This window comes from Oryzias melastigma, linkage group LG20, assembly GCF_002922805.2.
Source record: "Oryzias melastigma strain HK-1 linkage group LG20, ASM292280v2, whole genome shotgun sequence".
NCBI classification, from domain to species: Eukaryota; Metazoa; Chordata; class Actinopteri; order Beloniformes; family Adrianichthyidae; genus Oryzias; species Oryzias melastigma.
Genome location: NC_050531.1, coordinates 17,062,076 through 17,082,765, shown reverse-complemented (window position 1 = coordinate 17,082,765; position 20,690 = coordinate 17,062,076). Strand labels below are relative to the sequence as shown.

Sequence of the window (20,690 nt, the reverse complement as noted above, 5' to 3'; positions counted from 1 at the left end):
CAGGTGTATCCGTTTACTGGGGTTAAGATTCGGTTTTGCATTTTTGTTCCCCTGATCAACACTAGTGTCTTACATTTTTAGACCAATTTCTTAGGTCTTTTAATGGATTCAGATAACAAACATCCTTACATAATAAGTGTACCACCAGCACGGATAAGCTCGTTACCAGACGTCCCACTCACAGGTTAAACGGAAATTCTAAATTGTCTCTAGGTGTGAACAGGAGTGTAAGCTGCCTATATACAATAGCTATGATAGGCTCCAGCAGACCCACGATACTGATGGGGATTTAGTGGGTTCAGAGTATGGATGGATGGGATATTCAACAAGTTATATCTGCATTGGTGCTGTGGAGCAGATTTTATTTAAAGTAACCATAACTGGATGGAGAATCCATATTAAACAACATTCTTCCAGGTTTATTTCCTCTGAAAGTTCGGATAAAAAAAAATATATATATATTCCTAATTTTTTAAGCTGGCTCATTGATCAACCATTGTGCCTGAGAAATCCAAAGTTTCAAAAACTTTCTTCTGCTATCTACCATTTTTTAAAGAGCTAATATGATTTGACTTTAAGGTTTTTGGGGATCTAACAGCTTCAACAACCTAAAGTTAACCCTTTAGCAACAGAGCGACAGCAAAGTAACACACAATCTTCGAACTACTGTAACTCTTTAACCATTTATGCAAATTCTGACTCAAAGAAAAGCAGCTTTTCTCTGAGTCAGAATCAACTCATTTATTTTAATTGTGTAAACACATCACGACTGTAAAATGCTGCATACTAGTGCAAAACTGCTCGTCTCCGCTACAGAATCCGTTAGATTGCATAAATGGTTTAAGGGTTACGGTAACTCAAAGAGCAACAACACTTGAGTTAAAGCTCTGATGTTTAAGCATTAACCCCTCTCTGGAGGATCTTTTTCTGCAGCCTATAAATTATCAGATAGTGCATCAAAATTGCCACACTTTAAACATCTCTTGTTGTAGCAGGAGCTACCCAACAGTTTTGACAAACTTTGTGCAACAATTGACCTACGACCTGGGACTGAATAAAATCTAAATGTAAAAACGTATAAGATTCTCTGTTTGTGTGCAACCCTTGTGCTATTCAAGGCATGTTTACATTAAAAGTGGGGATCATCTGGACCCCACAAGACAGCACGCTGAACGTTTTTTTTTTCAAAAACTTTTATCGTCACTGGTGTCCAAGGCAGACAAAATCCTGTCCACCTTTGTCATGGGAGGGATCACGCATCAATATAAGGGTTGGGTCATCTGGACCTCATAAATTACCACGAGGTTTAAAACACAAAATCATTAATGTTTGCTGCAGGATGTCTTGCTTCCGGTTCAACGCGTTTTTTTGATCATTTCGAAAAGTAAGTTAGGGAGTCTTCCTCAAATTTCTCAACCAAACTGGTGGTGCATTTGAGGCAGGCTCAAACTTTTGAAGGCATCAGGCTCCACAGAGGACGGACTATCCAAGTGACCTTCTTGCCTCAAGGATCCGTCTCTCCAAATCATTGCGAACAGCGCGAGCATTATTGTATTTCAGTGACTCGCTGTGACACCAGAAGGTTTCCGTCGCCTGGCAGAGCTGCCTGTTCAGCAGAGAGTTGGAGGGGGGGGGATTTGGGCTGGCCTACTCCAGCCCCCTTTGGCCTGCATTCAGTCACCCTGAGCCCATCTGCATAACTGCATCTTTCATGAGCTGTGGTCAATGCCCGATCCATACTGTATAGGATTGTGTGCGGGGGAGTGTGCGCACGATTGGGTGCCATTTTATTTTATTTTTTTTCCCCTCTGACTTTGGTCTCTATGTCTTGCAGGCATGTTCTCGTCTGTCCAAGCCACATGTGTCCTGATGGGGGTGTATTTTTGGGCGGGTGGGAGGCTTTAATCCGTCATAGACTAATTGTTTGGGTCAGCTAATGAATGGAGCGCGTTTCGATTGACTAGGAATTAGCACTCTCAGTTGTATCTTTTCATCACCTTCATGGTTTCTACTAGTGGCACCTTGTTTAAGGCCAGTCAATATAAGCAAAGAGGGATGTTGGTGCCATTGGCTGGTAGGCGACCCCTGTAGTTCTTATCAGGTAAAGTGGTTTTTGATTAGTGTTAATGGCTGGAACTAAATAGCCTTCAGCTTTTCCACTGGCTACACTTGTTATTATGTGTTGCTGCGCTGCTCAAGGGCATGCTAGCAATTCATCAAGTTGAACAAGCTCTATCTGCTCTGCAGGGATGACTAGGCTTTATATCTCCTACCGCTTTACCTGTTCCACAATCCTGCCAGGATAGAAAAAAAACACAAAAACTTGCATCCTCCCACCGTGATGCAAGCTTGGCGGGCTAGACAGACAGGCAGGCTGCGGCACCCACTCCCCCAAAACGCTCGGCATCTGGTGCAACAGACAGCCTCGCATGTTAATGCCGAGTTAATATTATTCTTATGAACTGCGAGTGACTTTGCATGTTAGTGAGCGCTCTGTCAAATTAACGTCACTTCCATTAATGCTGCCGTCGCTTTTGCGAGTGCGGTGGCGGCGGCACGTGCGCGCCAGCCTGGATTTTTTACACCCCCCCGCCCGCCTCGAACCCGGCTGAATCTTGACAGAGGACACACACGAGCCCTCCCGCGCACGCCACTACCCCACCGCCACTTCTACAAGAGGAAAATGAATGTCCTCGCTCATTTATCACACAGTCCCAAAAGTACAGATGAATCCAGTGATGAAAATCTGTCCTGAGAAATGTCAGGAAGATATTAACTCCAATACATCAAAGTGGAGCTGCGGTCTCGGAGCTGACTGCCAGCCCGTGCTCCAGGCCTGTGGTTAAATAGGGGGGGGTTGGGTGTAATTTTTGCCAACTCTGACCATTTGTTACACAGAAACGAGTAAATAAAGACACGATTCACTTCCATCTGAAGATTAACATCCGAAATGGTGCAGAGCGAATTTCATTAGCGCGCAAATGCCATTCTTTAGATCTGTCTGATCTCAATGAAGTGCAGGAGAGTGAGGACTACCAAAAGGAAGAGGGGGGAAATTGCCTTTTCATGTAGATTTCACTAATCACCTCCCTAACAAAATACGACAGCCTTGTATTAATAAGTAAGTTCGGGCTCAGTGGACAGACAGAACTAAACAGCCCGCAGGCTAATGGAATCCGGAGCTTTTTGTGCCTCCATGGGTGTCTTAATTGTCAGGAGATGCTCCGATGAGCGTTCCTGAGCTGCAGGGTCTTCACGAGGTCGGAATTGGAAAGCAGACTTGTATTTTAAGTCTCTGGGTGAATCAAATCGCCGATCCGGAGTTTGGAAGCAGATCCTTTGGCCGCCACTTGTTTAGTTGGCAGGAATGTGTGCAGCGGGCATCAGAAATCTATAACTTCTGCTGTTCTTTGCTTTTTGTTCCTGCAGTGCACGAGTGACTGTCTGATTACTGCTTCTGTATTCAGCGTGGTGTGCTGCTGCTTCTCTAAAGGACCAAACATGACTTCATTGCCGGTTTTGTTCGTCTTTGAAAGACTTTTGAGTAGTGTTCCCTCGTTTATTGCAGTAGTTCAATCGGAAATCAACGTTCATCGGTGAAATCTGCAAAGTATTGTAGGTGTTTAAGGCTGTAAAACCTCCTTTCCCCACACTTAACACTTTTCTCAGACAGATATGAACATTTTTACATGTTCTCTCATTTAAACTCTAAATAAATTCAGTATTATAGAATGAAATCAAAGATCTGCTCGGGATTAAACATTTTTCTAGATTTGATAAACTAAAGTACCAGAGACAGGGCATGGAGAAGATTGATTGACAAGATCTACAGCCAATCAGGACACAGAATACAGTGCACCGTGAAAAAAAATCTAAAACAGTGCGACCACGAGATGGGAACTGTGATATAGCAAGAGATTATGTATTATTTATTAATGTAACATTGTGTTCTGCTCTCTGGGTCTCCTTGAATGAAAGGTGCTCTATAAATGAAATGAAAGAGCGCTGGACTTCAATGCACACTTTCATTCTGCGTTTGTGTGGTTTTATAAAGTTTTAAATACAAAGCCTCTTCTATAAAGTTTCTGTTGTTGTTTTCCAAACATTTATTAAAATTTTCAGACTTTTGCCAACACTTTTTTTTGGTCAAAAACACTTTTAGCTCCACATTTTTCTTACAATACTAAGTTTTTTTCTTTTTAACTGTGTAACATTTCAAAGCTAACAGAGAAATCTGTAGTTGATGATATCCTTCCTTTTCATAGATCTGTGACACACTAGGACCTTCATCACTCATTGGGCCTAAAGTGGGAGTGGCAAAATGTTTACTCCACCCACCTCCACAACAATCTATAGTTGGGCGGGACAAAAAAAGTTATAAAGGTTTACATAGCGCTTTACAGTCACGGATTCATCAACCCACTCACAAACCGATAGTGGCAGACTGCCATACACAACCAGACCACCAGGGGCAAAGTGGGGTTCAGTGTCCTAAAACAAATTTAGGACAAAGCAAGAATCAAACCTGCTACACTTAAGCTCTTGTTAGGTCCACCCATCGGACAACCCAACTGCTGTTAAAAAACAAAAGGCCAACAAATTTGGTTAATTTTAAAATATATGTTTTTTAAAGTCCCCTAAAAGTTCACAATAATAATCAATAAACCAATAATAAGTAAACATGTTGTAAAATAGAATGGTTTAATGTTTATTTGTTAGATTTTTACAAATGATTCAATGGAAAACGTCTGCAACCAGCCTAGTGGTGATTAGAGGAACTACAGCTTTTGCTACAGTTTTTAAACGGTTGGCACTTCAGTGAATGAAAAGATCCATATGTCACTACCAAATCTGAGTCCCTGATTGGTCAAACACTGGTTTAACTTGCGACACATTTTGTACGTAGAGCTCGAAACCGTTCTTAAAAGCTTGCCTAGCTACGGGTGAATGTGATAACTTTGAACGTGGAAGCCTGAAACATTCGCTTAAACGTGAGTTACCGAGGTCGATGTGAACGTAGCTGAATAGTTGGCACAGCTGTTGCTGCTGATGTGTCCGAACGCTTTTATATCTCATAAATGTTTTTTTCTTCACGCACAGCCAGCTTGGATTTATTATCTTTAATGTCCATTGTTAACAGACTGCTGTAATAGTGGTCTAATTTAACAGGGCTGCTCCTCACTAGTTATTACAGCTCCACAAATGCGCTTCATTAGGAGCAAAATTAGAGTGCAGGGGGTCCATGAGAGATACAGAATGTGCTTTTAATCTGAAAAAAAGGTCAATGCGCACGAGCCTGTTTTAGAGATTCACGGCAATCCTATAATTGGAGCCTGGTCCAAAGACAACGAGGAATTACAGGAAGACAAAGTCGCAGGGCAGCGGGGTGGCCTTTGATGAGAATGGGTAACGGGAGAGCCCTTCGTTCGCAGCCTCTAATAAGTCCAGTGTGTTCATGTGAAGGAAAAAAGAAAGCAGAAGCAGAAATGAAATGGTAATTAGTATTGATTACCTATGTGCATATGACCTCATGCCCCCCCTTTGCATTCTTAAATCAGCCTAAATTATTGGGTTTTCTAATTTCATGCTCAAAGAGGAGGTACCCAACTCTGGGAAAACGCGCCGACCATCAGGAGCAGCGAGCTTCTATTTGCAGCAGAGCCGTGGGTGCAAACCCGAATTAAGCACACTTGTTTAAGTTAGGAATAATAATTACTCTTGGACAGTCTGGAGGGAGTAAAGGTGAATCAGGTAGCTTTTTCTTCAAATTACATTTCACGTCACTCCACTGTCGCTAAGCGATGGCCTCAGCCGGGCCATATATGCATGTAATTACTCACACTTACACAGGAGACAGAGGAAAAAAAAAAGCCAATTTAACCAGGAATCCCAATTACATGTACACACAATTAATACACCCATGGGAAATTGAAATTTTCTTTCAAATGATAAGATTAATTCCTAATTATGGCTACACACAGACACCGGCACGAGCTTCACAGCTAATCTACTCCGGTAATAAGACAGCAACCTCCTGCAGAGATGGAGTGGACACACCGCGCAACAAGGGGAATCCATGTCACCGTGGACCCGATGAACCAGGGAGGAGGACGGGAGCTCCATGGAGCTCTGCCGCCACCTGCTGGTCAGGAATGGCCACAACGCTCAGTGGAGTTTCTATGGAGGCCTGAAAATGACTGGCTGATTCAGCAGACAAGATTAGGAGATTTTAACTCCATTAGCTGGATTTGTGCAGGTACAGAAAACATTTTTCAGCTTGTTTAATAAAAAAAGAAAAAAAAAATCCTACTTTTTATCTACAAATTGGATGTTAAGGTGTTTCATGGAGTTGACTCTGCCATTAGATTTTGAAACCTTAAAAAGTAGCTCGCGTTAAGGTGCATGAAAAAATATATTTTTTGAATTTCAAAATAAAATGTATTTGTTTTTCTTGATAGGATTTTTTTTGTAAGTTTTTAATTGGATTATAAACCATGCTAGTTCCTCAAAACCATTTTTTAAATTGTTTTCCTTAAAAAAACACTTTTTTGCACGTTTTCCACTGACTGCATAAAGCTGCGTTCACACCAAAGTGGATCAATGTGTCAAATTTGTTGTCCGACCCTTATCCAAAAATGTCTTCATAACTGGATGCTCCAGATGCATGAAGGAGGAGCTACTGTCTAAATCAGGGGTGTCCAAATCCAGGCCTCGAGGGCCGGTGTCCTACATGTTTTCCAAACAACCTACCATTGAAGCTCCCTAATCAGCAACAGATAATGTAGGATTTGCTTGAAAACCAGCAGGAGGCCGGCCCTCGAGGACTGAATTTGGACACCCTGGTCTAAAGTATTTAGCCTCATCGCTACATGGAAACATGTCATTTGCCATGCATGGAAGACATGGATGATATTGAAAGGTCAGGTTTCTTTATTTTGAAAAGCTTTACAAAAGCATCAGTAATAATGCCTCCATGTTTGGATTCAGGAGATCATTGATTCACCATCAAGCGTCTGCTTTCTACCTCTCTATGATGCAGTTTGACAAATGAAAATGAAATCAGACAATCTTTTATTGTTGCTGTAATGGAAAAAAAAACAAATATTACAAAGTTCATGAGCAGAAGGATGAGATTCTCCTCCATGTTGGTTTTGGATTCCACCTGCTGGTGGCGTTATCAATACGTCACACGCCAAGGCGAGAGTTGGTAGACATGACGTGACTTTTTTGCCAAAGTTCAGATTTTGAAACTTTTTTGATGCTCAAATTCCTTTGCACTACTCAAAATGCGCCTGACTTTCCAATCGCGGCAGAACATTGACTTCACATTGAACTTCGATGCCAATCGTGGTGTGAAAAGCTGCTTCAGAGAACTTCCTTTAGGAAGCCAAAATTCCATAGACTTCTATTGGGAAATAAACAGCTGATACTCAGAATACATATTCTTACTCTATCTTTTTATAGCATATAATCGGACCAATCAGATGCCCCAATGAGTGTGTGGTCTCTCGATGAATGTTTAAAATGTTTGATTGATGGATTCTCCAGAGTCCGCTTTCAATTTGTATGGGGTGTTGACTTTCAAAAAACTCACTCCTAATTGGTGAGAGTGGTTGCCATAGAAACAGTGAGTCAGACAGACCAATCACTGATTCCTAGTGTCTTTTGACTCCAAAATCTTGGTGTCAGTATTGTGAAGAAATGGCGACTGAATTGACTTCATTTGTTTAGACTCAGAAGTAAGACGATTTTTACGGGTGACATCACAGCCACTCTGTCCAGTTCCATTTCCCTTATTTTGTACCTTTTGAGCTAAAAATGAATCTCTTGCAGAATTATGATCTAAAAACAGAGAATAACAAGTTTCCTTAATTCATTTTCTTAAAATCAATAAAACTAAATTTCTGTTCTCAACCAGAAGACATCAAACTGACGGTGGCTCCACAAAGAGACACATTTCAGAAAGATACACTTCTCAAGTCGGACTTTATTCGATGGGAAAAGTTTCACACATCCGGTGCAAAGACAGACAGCTACTCGGTAGCAGCAACGCCAACGTACAATTATAATATAACCATGTTTGTAAGCAAAATAAACAAATCTAAAAAGATAAATATTAGTTTTGTGTGCGAGCAGAGCTCGTCCGTCTCACACGCTCTAGTTTTGACTGCAGAGACAGTGTCTACTTCGTCCTTGTGCAGCTCTGTCTGCAGAGCTCCTCTATGCCACTCCAGACAGAGAAAGTGCAAATTTTTATCTCAAACGACAACACTAAAACGACCCGGGGGGGGGGCACACAGATGCATAGCGGGACAGCTATGTGCGCGTGCAGCACTGGTAAGTGGAGATGACACACTGGAAGAAAGGAGTTGCAGGAGAAGGAATGGATTTGTGGCTGAACGGCGTTCACAGAGAATGAGGCCTCACACACTTGAGTCACACGCAGGCTGGGCAGGTCCCGGCGGCGCCCGACCCCCACTTCACATGGCCACGGAGGCGTCGGACTCCTTGGGCCGGGTGTGGATGACGTGCTCGATCTGTCCCGAGTCGGACACGTCGTAGCTGGTTTTGTATTTGGCTAAGATCTTCATGAGCGGACGCAGCTTCAGCCACCACTGCTCCTTCGGGATCCTGTGACTGTGGACGAGAGGATGGTCATCAGGATGGTGAAAAAAAGAACTAAAATAATAAAGATGCCAGATATGAACGGCACTCACACAAAGTCGGTGTGGTCCTTGAGCGTGACGACGGGCTGGAAGACCAGCGTCCGGCCCAGCATCCCCAGCAGACAGCACGAGTCCTCAGAGTTAGCAAACACTCGACCTACGTTAATAAAAACTAAAATAAATGTGGATGCGACGCAACTTCACTATTTGCACTTTTTAAGTGCAAATATAAAGATCCCGACTAATAAGCTTCCTGAAACGGCACAGACAGCAGACGTTTACTAATCCGTGCATGCTGCTTCCAACCCTAAACCTAGTGTCAAAGTCAAGGCCCGGGGGCCGGATCCAGCCCTCCAGATAAATGTGATCTTGCACCATTAAGGCAACATTACAATTTTTGAGGCTGAGAGATCAGTTATTTTCATTTCATTCATATTTATGTTTAAAAAATTACACTTTTTAAGTTTTAAAAAATTTGTTTTAGTGTGTTTAATAAATGCGTATTCACCACCCACCCTGTGTTTTGGATTTTGGCCTCCCGTGCGACACTTTTGACACGTTTGACAGTTTAACACCGGAGATGTTACCAGCAATAATAATATCTTTGAACTGCCATAACATTCTACCGCATACGCAAATAAAATGATTTTTATTTAAATAACATTCTCGGTATCTCAGTAGAGTTTTATTAATGATTATCTATGAAGTTTTTAATCAAAATCCCACAACCTAAATGTCTTAATAAGCCATTTTCAAAATTTCCTCTGAGGGGGCGTGGCTTTTGGATCTGAGCTGAGTATCCCCATGCTAACGTAAAGTTGGTGCTTTTCTCTGCATCACAATTACATTACTACATACAGAAGAGTTTTGATAATTCAAAGAACATCAACACCCGGTGTCAAAGCTGGAAGCAGCACGCACGCCACGTTTCTAGCGCCACACACAGGAGCTACAGTGTTAACACTGACATGGTCATGGAGCCAGCACATAAACAAAAGATTTACCTTCGTCTTATGTTGTCCGTGAGTTAGAGAAGACAAAAAAAAACACAATTTGGACGATTATAATGAAGTCTAAAAAATGAGCACTTTCAGATCCATTTCTTAAAGACTGAGTGACTCCATGCCGGGCTTCTGCGGGGAGGGAGGGGGGCGCTACTGCAGCGCATCTCTGCTTTGCTACGGCTCACCTCGTCGGTACGTCTCCAGCAGCTTCTTGGAGAGCCACTGCATGGCTTTGGCCGACATTTTGGTCCCAAAGTTACGATCAAACGGGGACGGAGCTCCTCCCTTTCAAAGGAATGAACACATTTTTAACCCTTTAACACCTGAGGCATCACCGGTGACGCTTAAATTTACAACCGTTAACACAATCAACGTGATTCCAGTAGATTTTGAAGGAGAAAAGCCACTTTTCTCCTTCAAAATCTACTGGAATCACGTTGATCGTGTTAACTGTTGAAAAGTTACAGTAAATCAAGGAACATAAACATTGGAGCTTCCGTGTTAAAGGATTAACTTTATGTTTTTTTTTGTATCATTTCAATAATCTCCAGACACCAAACGGAGGATTTTCTGTATTTACACAACAGCATCAACAGATTATTTCTGAATTCCAAAGCCTGGAGATGAGTTTCCACTGATAAGGTGTGAGAGCGACCTGCTGCATGTGTCCCAGCACGTTCTTCCTGCAGTCGAAAACCCCCTTCCCCTCCTCCGAGTACAGCTGGTAGATGAAGTCTGTGGTGTAGTTGTCGTTGGAGTTCTCGTTCCTGGAAGCGGGAAAGACGAGGTGAGCGTTAGATCAGAGCCGGGTTACCTGCCGGCGGGCCGCTCCTCACCTGAGGACCAGCCCTCTCTGGATGCTTGTCTTCATCTTCTCTGTCAGATGCTCCACGTTTGCCTGTCCGAGGGAAAAGAAACGGCGTGAGAGGAGACTCAAACCAGCAGGGGGCGCTATACGGCTTCAGTCACGATGAGGGTGAGTCACCTGCAGGTCTCTGATGTCAAACGGCTCCTCGTAGATGTAGGCGGCGTCGGCTCCAGCCGCCAGGCCCCCCACGGTGGCCAAGTATCCACAGTAGCCCCCCATGGTCTCGATGATGAAGACCCGCCTCTTGGTGCCGCTGGCCGACTGCTTGATGCGGTCGCATGTCTGACGCACCAGTCGGAAGAACAGACGTTAATGTCGCTGAACGAGAAATGCGGCTAAAAATCAAGCAGCGAGGCGATCAGGGGGAGGGGGAGGGGGCACTCCACACAGTGCATGCTGGTCTTTGAAGTCTTTGATTGGGTCTGTCCTCATCAGACTGATGCCAAAAAGGGTTAGCTTCTTTCATCATCATGTATTTATTACGGTCATCTCCTTTTGAGATTACGGTCATCTCCTTTTGAACTTCACGGAGGCCTAAACCGTCCTCCGCTTTGCGTCGGTCGGTTTAGGCCTCCGCTTTGCGTCGGTCGGTTTAGGCCTCCGCGTCGTGCGTTAATTTCTCATAACGCACACTTCGTCGGGTATTATCCCTTACATAACACACGCTCTTCGAACTGTAGCTCTATGACCGTTTACGTTATCAATGTAAATTTAACAGTTAATTGTGTAAACACTTCACTACTGTTATTGCATATCAGCTTCAGAACCCATTGGATAATAAGTTACGGTAGTTGACAGAATGTTGACGCTGGAGCTAAAGCTAAAACCTTTGTTAGAAAGTAGTTCTACTGATTTAAGAGTAATATTTGTACTAAATTTATACATTTTTACAACATATTAATTTATATAATGCATTACATTAAAAAAGACTAGATTCTTTATTTGCTAGCTTAATACTGGTTTTATGAGTTAAGAACCAACATGAGGCTCAAAAATTGGGTGGGTGGGGCTAAAACTTCAACCTGCACTTCTCCACTCCCTTAGAGGAGGGGCTACATACAACATTTGTAACTAGCTGGGGATGAAAAGGGGAGGCAGGTTCACTTCAGGGCTGACAGTAAACGTTAGAGCGCTTTAAAATATCCAGTGTTGGAAGTGTTTGTGCTGAATTAGGTTTTGATACTTCTTCTTTTGTCAATACAAATATTAAACCATGTTCACACTGACCTCAGCAACACTTGTTTAGGTGACCACTTTCATTGAAAAGTATCTGTAAACACAGATTCAAAACTCTCGCGTTCACGTGTAGCTATGCAGGTTTCTGGTGATGTTTTCAGACTCTACCTACAAAGCACGTGTCCACTGAAAGCAGGCTGAAAGTGAAAACCAGGTCAACCTTTGATCAATCAGAGATTCGGATTGGGGTGTGACATACCTTTTCATTCACGGAAGTGTCAACTGTTTGAAAATTGATCACGAAGGAGTTAAACTATTATGGCTTGTGCCCGGCTGGAACTCTATGAAACCGAGTCTTTCATATATTGGAATAGAGCTGTAACAGAAAAAGCCTGGAGCAAGATTCACCAGGTTTGCAACGCTCTGACATTTCACACCAAGAATCTTCCAACTGTAGGTGGTGGACATGTGCTAGTTAACTATCAATAACAGTAAAAGAAGAAGAAGCCCCTTCCTGCTCCACCAGAGTAATCACCATGGGCTTTAAGACCATTCAAGAATACACATCGTCATTGGCACGGTGTGTTGGTGGCTTTAAGGTTGTGTGACCATAGAAAGAGATTAACAATTATCTTGTCATTACCATGATAAGCCAAAGTGACAGACAATGCTTTTAAAGCTCTTGAAACACTTTTCACATGGTGTGAACGTAGCATTAGAGTTCTTTATAGGTCTGCGTTGATAAAAATGATTAATCAATTTAAATTGATTTAAGCTTAAGAGATCAAAAATCAGTTCATAAACATATAGATAGATGTTGCACATAAAGCTAAAGTCCACTAGCTTGATGCTAATGTTTAATGGAATTTCCCATAGCATGGCTAATGCTAACGCTCGTTCGGTGAAAACATATATTGCTGAATAAATGAACAGCTTTATTCACTCACATGCATGAATTTTACAAACTCTTTTAGGGAAACATTTTTTAGAGTAACCTTTTGTGGTCTAAAGGACAGTTTTTTTTGCCAATTCTTTGCTAATTTTTCTTGAAAAAAGTGGACTGCCACCTAGTGGCCAAACTGAAACTCCCTCCAGGAGAAGCAGAACAATGTTTACTGTGTTAATGAACTGAACTTTTTTGCTAGATTCTCCTTTTGAGAAACCATGTAACACTGTATGATATTAACAATCTCATTACTTTACTAATACATTTTATAGTATGTGAACTGGATCAGATTAATATAAATATATTCAAAACATATAATAGATTATTCATGTATTCATAAATCAGAATTGTGGATCTAATCGAATCATTTGGGGAATTATTATGGTGGTTCTTTAAAGGTCAAATCGGAGTGCCTTCAGAAGGATGAATGTGTGTTTGTCTCAGCAGTGGACTCGCTCAGAGCCGAGCTGGCAGCCTTACCTCCACGATAGCATTCAGGGCTGTGTCTGCCCCGATGCTCAGAGCCGTGCCCGGAACATTGTTACTTATGGTGGCGGGCAGCATACACATCGGGATGCAAAACTCCTCATAGGCGGAGCGAACCTCATACAGCTGCAGCAGACTTTCGAGCGCCTGAAGCGGCAGTCAATAGAGAAGGGGTTAGAGCCGTCGGGAAAGGCGACGGCCGCTCACTGAGGGGGAATCGGGAGCGTATCCTGAATTTCCGGCTCTTTCCGTGTGATAGTGGCTGCGGCTTCCCTTTGGCAGACATGGAGCGGGACGAAAGGAGTGTGAAAAAATAATAAAAGGAGGAGAGGCGGCGTGACGAGAAAGCGAGCAATGTAAGGTTTTGAACACACGAAGGGGAGGGGAAGGGGGCGGGGCTTTCAAAGACAGGCAGGCAGAGCAAACATGTTGGGCCTCATGCCTACCACGCGTGCGGTCACTCGTTTACTTACCTGTCCGTAAGGGAGGGGCGTCGCCCGGTTTTAGCCGCCCCTCCCTTCCTGCCGAGCATGCGTGCGTGTGTGTGTGTGTGTGTGTGACGGTCTAATCTCATGGCTCCATCACTTACAGCAGTGATGGCGTTCAGAGCCGTGTCAGCGCCGATGCTGAGGTCTGAGCCCGGCACATTGTTGGAGACTGTGGCTGGAACCACGACCATGGGGACACAGAACTCGTCATACTTCCCGCGAGCCGCTAACAGTTCCAGCAGTGACAGGAAGGCCTGCGGGGAAGGGGGGGAGGGCAGAACCCACGACTTTAGAGAGGGCTGCAACGCCGCCAGGCTCGGTGGGGGAGGAGGAAAGGAGGTGCTACTTGCCGCACAGAACAGAGGTGAGCGAGAGAAGGTGGAAGGATGCCAAGGGGAGGAGCCAGGTCTATCACAACGGGCAGCAGCGAAACAGACAGGTACCACTCCACATTCACTCCCTCAAAAATATATATATACACAATCTGCGGTGCAGAGGAGACATTCATCGTACAGGAAAATCAAAGCCGGTGAGCGTCTAAATGGGAGAGCGTGAAATGGCTGCGGAAAAGCAAACAGTTCAGGATCTAAACTAGTGAAGTTATGAATCCATCTGCTGCCGTGAAGCCGAGCAGGACTGATGGGAACATTACAGTCGGATGTCAGGAGGACACTAAACTTAGTCTGTCTGATAACGTCATGGATGTTCACGGAGGATTCAGACATGAATTTAAAAGAAAAAGACGTTGTCTGGGGGGATGGTACGTACCTCGAATCCTCCAATGACCAGCAGAGCGTTTATATTGTACTTTCGCATCTGCTCGGCTATTTTGTCTGCGTGCTTCGCAGGAAGTGTTCTACGGAGGGAGGAAGAGGAATTATAAAAAACACAGAATCGTTTAAGCTTTTGAAGAACAGAAACTTTTTAAGGACATGAGCAGTTAGATTTCATCACGTTTCGGCATGTATGAATATAAAGTGGGCGTCTGATTTATTTTTTTTAACTTGTAATTAAGTGTGGACGGTAAATATTATCTTCCTCCTCTGAAATGTACTCTTCATGTAGCAACCATTAGAATGAGATATAGATTTTCACTCAACCCCTATCTGTCAAAATAGTGGCCAAAAAAAAAATAAATCAGACGTCCACTCCAGCCTTTTCTGACTTTTAATGTGCGACAAATTAATACAAAAAAACCCACACTAAAAATATTTTCTTCTAAACATAATAATAAACGTGAATCCATTTTTTTAACAACTTTATTAGCAGCATCTTCGTAAAATTTGACAGCATTAGGGATTGTTACCATGGTCTGTAGAAAAGAACTGTAAACACTTTTGGTTTTTGCCTTTTAAATGCAGATTTATTTTATTTTGATGTTTCCTCACAGAATCTTTTCTGCTTTTTTTTTTGACCTGTGATCGAGTTACTAGAAATGCATCAGGAATAAGTCAGATGTGTTGGAGAATCCAGAACTTTCCAAAATAAAAGCTTTCTTCAGAATCAGATTAGTAATAAAACATAAAAAATATAAGTCATGTTCTTTCCCAACTGACTAAAGGACGCTTTTATAATTATTCAGGCAATCAAACTTTTTTTCTTTTTCAGCTTCAGATTTGAACAAAAAAATCTAAATCAATCCACATTTGCAGTTTTGAGAGTAAGTTACTTTTCTTCTAAAGTGCGAGGCTCCTGAAGCAGTTCTGAAACAGCATTTTAATACAAAATACTTTAAACAGACTACAGAACTAATAGGTCAAAATAAACAGACTGTTTGCTACTGATTTTTTTTTTATTTTGTGGTTATGTTTGAATTCGGTCACTACTCGAGTCTAGGGCACTAGATAGTCCTGCACTATACAGACTTTCAGGGATCAGGGAGCAGCGAAGGACTGTGGTCAGCATTTGTTTTAATTGATCATTTTTTATTTTATTTGGCCACTAGAGGTCACTGTTTTCTCCACAGACTAAAGCTTCTTTCTAACTTTTTTGAACACGTGACTTTATCTACCCATAAACTTTGTTTTCTTTAAGATGTTACTATTCTGGCCTTTTTTTAATTCAACAAATGAGTTTTCTTCTACGGTCAAACACTTTAAATCAATTCAAAATGTGATAGTGGCGCTTCTATCGAGATTTTCCTCAAAGTAAACATTAACACCAATATTTTAAACTGTAACATATTATGTCTTTTAGCACAGCTTAAATTAAAACACTAAAAGTCTAAATAAGGGATTATGTTGTCCTAAATCCAAATTTCTTATCTTAACTTAAAAATGTGAGTAAAACTGGTGTTTGAAGAAAGGTATTTTCCCTTAAACATCTGATAAAGTCAATATGCAACAGTTTAAATAAATAAGGAGAGGATAAAGCATGTTCAGACAGTGGAGAAACTCGCCCCGTTATCTCTTTGATCAACGATTTAGGATAAAACAGATTATTTTGAACCATAGTGAGATGCAACGATCAGAAAAATTCTTGTTTTAGAAGTTTTTCTTTTTGTTAAACACCTAAAGACAGCCTCTGTTAGGAGTTGGTGCTTCAAATAATAATTTATAAAGGAGTTAAGGAATCCAAAGAGCATTCGTGTGTGTCACCTTTTGGTTCCCAACAGTGAGCCTCCCTGCCCCGTCCATCCTCCAACATCACTCCATTTCACCTCCTTAATCTGAGGGGAGGATTTCAGAAAATAGAGTTATTTGAACATTTGAGGAGGCTGTGTATCCAAAAGCAGCTAAAAAAGCCTAAGTTTCAACTTAAGAGACTTTATAACACGCTCTCCCTTGTTCTAACCCTGAAGAACCCAAGAATAAATGTTCTTTTGGCCTATCAAAATTACTAAGACAATTTTTGTTCATTGTGTAGCAGCAATTACCAGCAGCCACAAAATATAAATAAAAATGAATGAAATTGATTTTAAAAAAATCCAGCCAAATTTGACCCCATGGTTGGCTGTAAATCAAAGCTGAGATGCTCAACTCTCTGCTTCCACCCAGTGGCTCCCTCTGGAACTGCATCTGCTCAGCAGAGCAGAGGGACAGCCAGTGTGGGAAATTGGTTTACATTAATCTGCACAGATTATCCCCTGGGTTCCCATAATAATTCTTCAGTGAGGCAGCTAACAGCGGCCTGCCGCACGCCGCTCTCACTCTCACCGAGCTAAGCCTATTCTCTCCCAGAGAGCGATAAGAAAAATTGGAAGTCTTGCACAGAATCGTTTTATTAAGCTTCTTGGGTCAATTATGCATTTAAATCACAACATGGGATCTCTAGGCGCCCCCTCACATCATCATCAGAGAGCGCTGTGACGGCGTTCTGCTCACCTGTCCTTTGTAAAAGCCCTCGAATCCGTCGTTTACGGCAAACATTTTGTGACCCTCTGAGATTCCCACTCTGACGGCAGAGCGCACGGCGGCGTTCATGCCGGCGGCGGGGGCGCCGACGTTCAGCACCGCCACGTTGAAGTTGCTCTGAGGATTTAAAAATGATAAAAGTAAGGTCACAGGGAAACTGCAAGTTTGTTGCATCTAATGCTTTCCACCAGGAAGGGTTTCGGAGTGGCTCTATGTAGACTATCATTAAAAATGCATGGGGGTGTCCTGCAATGAGCCCCCACATCTTCCCCTGCAGATGAAGGAGTCATCTCTCTGCAGGAGAGCAGGATAAACACACCTACAGACTCCATCATTCTATAATGAGTAGATTGCCGCCTTTGCGTGGTTTATTTCCATCTATGCACACACATCCATGTGGACACACGTTTACCAGAGCAATGAGTCAGCGTTGCAGAAGCTGAGTCACTATTTGTAGGTGAACCTCAGGATGCTTCCATTAAAATATTAAGCAGCATGAGGACTTACAACCGGCAGCTCCGACTCCGGCTTACGATGAGCCAGCAGTTTGTATGTCCTCAGGTTGTTTTCGAAGCTCCTGCAAAAAACAGCTTTGTCAGTTCAGATTTAACCCACGAGCTTGAACTAGAATACTGCACTCAAGAGTCATGCTCAGATATGTGGGTCTGTCAGCCACACCTGCCCCGCAGCTTGACGGCCTCCTCGAATCGTTTCTGGTCCATGGCCTTCTGCACCTCCTGGGTCTGAAGAAAAGAGGTGGATTTTAGTATCATTGGGGCATTCAGTGGTTCCACATTTTTCTCTTGAATTGATTCACGTTTATAAAAATGCTTCAAGAACCGCATGAGGAACTCTAGACAGCTGTTTTCTTACAAGAGGAAATAAACTGCTAATTTGGTCCATTCCTCCATCCAGATCTCCTCAAGAGCTGTGATGTTTTGCAGCTGTTGCTATGGGAAGCAAACTTAATTCCCTCCATAGGTTTCCGATTGGATCGACATCTAGAGACTACCTAGACCAGTCCAAATGCTTTCCAGAGCCTCTCCTTCGTTGCCATTGCGATGTGTTTGGGATCATAGTCATCCTCAGTGTTCTCGCTGATGTACTGTTTATGCACAGTCTTTCCATACATGGCCCAAATCATCCCTTCATTCCAAAAGGAGATCAGTTGTCCTGTTCCCTTTGCAGAAAAGCAACCCCAAACCATTAGATCCCCCCCAACAGCTCCACAGGGAGATCTGATATGATTATTTTTGACCAATAATCAAAAGAGCTTTTGTTGAAGAATGTAATTTAAGACAGAAAAAAAGAAACTTTTAGAAATATTTAAAAAAAAGGGTGCCGACGACTGTGCCCTGTGGGACCCCAAAGATAAAACCAGTCTTTTCTCAGCCAAATGGCTTATTTACCTAAAACAAACTTTGTTTTTATTTATTTATTTATTTATAACAAATACCTGTGTGAGCTCTGTGATCTTTGAAGACTTTTTTTCTTTTTATCAAAAACTCTACAGCCAGTAAATACAACCATAAACCTGTTTTTGTCTAATGGGAGTAAGAGTTGTTCTTGGAGAGTTTAAAATGTAGAAATAGATATCTTAATTAAAATAGAAAAATAAAGGTGCCCAAAGTTGAACCCTGTGGAACCTCAAATGTAACTTGGAAATTCTTTATCCCTGAATATTATCATTTTCAGTTTAGAAATGTTTGGTGTATTTAACAGATTAAATAGTTGTGTAAGCACTGCTATCTTTGAGTTCTGCGGCCTATAAACACAAAAATGAGCGCGTTTGTCATGGCAAGCTGGGTCAAGAATAAAGCTTTTGTGTTTGCTTCCATGGCAACCCGTCAATCATTACACAACTGTGTGAATGTCTCTTCCATGAATTTCCCCATCATCACTACAGACGCCCACCACTCCAAACGCGACAATGCTGCTCTCTCATGAACATCAGAACCACTCTGATCATCCTTTAAGCTGCTTGGCCCCACAGGCTCTTCCTCGCCGCGGCAGCCGTGCACGTGCGTTCACCGTTCTTGGTCGGCGGCCAGCTCTTACCATCTGTACGCACTCCATCAGGGGCAGACGCACCGACTGGTTCCCGCACAGAGAGACCACGCAGGCTGGCGTGTCGGCCGTGGTCTCCAGCAGTGCCAGGACAGCTTCCACCCCCATGCGGCTGGCCTGCAGGAGCCGATATGAGCCGTTAACATGATTCTGCACCTTCGTCTCTTCCTCTGACTCTTTAGTAGCCTGTGCTTCATATGCTCAGCCATAAATCTGTTAATGTGCTTAAACTCCCGCCTGAGGGCTTACACAAGATGTTCTGGCTCTCTACTACGCCTCTACAGAACAGTAAATAATGCATCTACTCCTGTTTAATGCATAATACATCTTCAACACTGAGTAAACACATCAGATACAACATTTAAACAGTATTTACAAGGAATTTGGATTTGAAGAACTCATTTTTTGAGCCTAAAATTCAAATTTCGAACAGTTTTCTGCTAACTTTTATGGCGAAATGAACCCACCAGGATGCGGTCGAAGGCAGACGGGGTTCCACCCCTTTGGACGTGCCCCAAGATCGTCACTCGTGTGTCAAAGCCCAGATGTTTCACGACGAGCTGTGAGGACAGAAGACAGTCACCGCTCCAAAACATTTAAGATTTTCCTAAAAAATCTTGATAAAAGTTTTGAAAACACACAAAACCACAAACACAATATGTATATATATATATATATAAGCTGGAGAAGGGGAAACAGCAAAGCACAAGCAAGCCATTCTAAGTTTTCAGTCATGTTAGCCGGGAGCTCAAACAGCAATCCCAGGCAGAAAGAGTTAGCTTAAAACCAATTTAAAAAAAAATGTAATAATAATGAATTGTTTCAATGAAGGGAGCACTAGTTAAGTTAGTAGGTGGGGAGTGCAAAATTAAAGATCCTTCAGTCCAAAATATGTCTGTGAAGCTACATACACACCGCCCTAAGCAGCGCCATTTAAGGGCCACATCTAATTCTAAGTCGATGTAAATGCCCATTGAAGGCTTCCGTGTTCATTCACGTGTAGATACGCAAGTTTCTACGACCGTTTTTGGGTTTCTGTGTTCCAAACTCTGGCGTTTATGCATAGCTACAAAAGTACGTGTTAAAAACGCTCACGTTCCCTTGTAGCAAAGCAAGTTTTCACAATTTTCTGGCTTCCGTGTTCAAAACTCTCGCATTTATGCGTAGCTACGCAAGTTTTTACAACCGTTTTTTTGGTTTTGTTTTTAAAAAGTTTTGCATTTATGCAAAGCTACAAAAGTTTTTATGTGTTCAAAACTCTCATGATCACTTGTAGCAAAGCAAGTTTTCACACTTTTCAGGCTTGTGTTCAAAACTCTCGTGTTTATAAGTAGCTTTAAGTTCTTACAACGGTTTACATGGTTTTGTGTTCAAAACTCTCACATTTACGCATAGCTACATACAGTTTTGCGTGTTTAAAACTCGCGTTTCTGTGTAGGATGTTTTTACAACCGTTTTTGGCCTTCTGTGTTCAAACGCTCCTTACAGGAGTAGCTCATGCGTAGCTACAAGTTTCTATGACCCTTTTTGGGCTTGTGTTTTTAAAACTGACCGTTCATGCGTAGCTAGCCAAGTGTTTACTACCTTTTTCAGGGTTCTGCGTTCAAATCTCTTGTGTTTATGTGTACCTACACAA

The 20,690-nt window shown here is 42.4% G+C and overlaps 1 protein-coding gene across 11 annotated transcripts in view; it reads right to left on the bottom strand.

The window, feature by feature from the left end:
* Window positions 1-7,967: 7,967 nt before the first annotated feature.
* The window catches only part of pfkpa (phosphofructokinase, platelet a), a gene marked incomplete at its 5' end in the record, with an annotated part of 33,015 nt that continues 20,292 nt past the window's right edge, over window positions 7,968-20,690 (bottom strand). For 3 of the 11 annotated variants that reach the window (XM_024279663.1, XM_024279664.1, XM_036217322.1), the window contains 15 exon segments: window positions 7,968-8,637; window positions 8,718-8,823; window positions 9,671-9,676; window positions 9,856-9,955; window positions 10,326-10,437; window positions 10,507-10,568; window positions 10,656-10,820; window positions 13,141-13,293; window positions 14,403-14,490; window positions 16,232-16,302; window positions 16,958-17,104; window positions 17,495-17,564; window positions 17,666-17,730; window positions 19,046-19,171; window positions 19,522-19,614. In XM_024279663.1, the coding sequence (XP_024135431.1) occupies window positions 8,481-8,637; window positions 8,718-8,823; window positions 9,671-9,676; window positions 9,856-9,955; window positions 10,326-10,437; window positions 10,507-10,568; window positions 10,656-10,820; window positions 13,141-13,293; window positions 14,403-14,490; window positions 16,232-16,302; window positions 16,958-17,104; window positions 17,495-17,564; window positions 17,666-17,730; window positions 19,046-19,171; window positions 19,522-19,614 (1,521 nt within the window). In that variant the 3' untranslated portion in view covers window positions 7,968-8,480. 11 annotated transcript variants of the gene reach the window in all.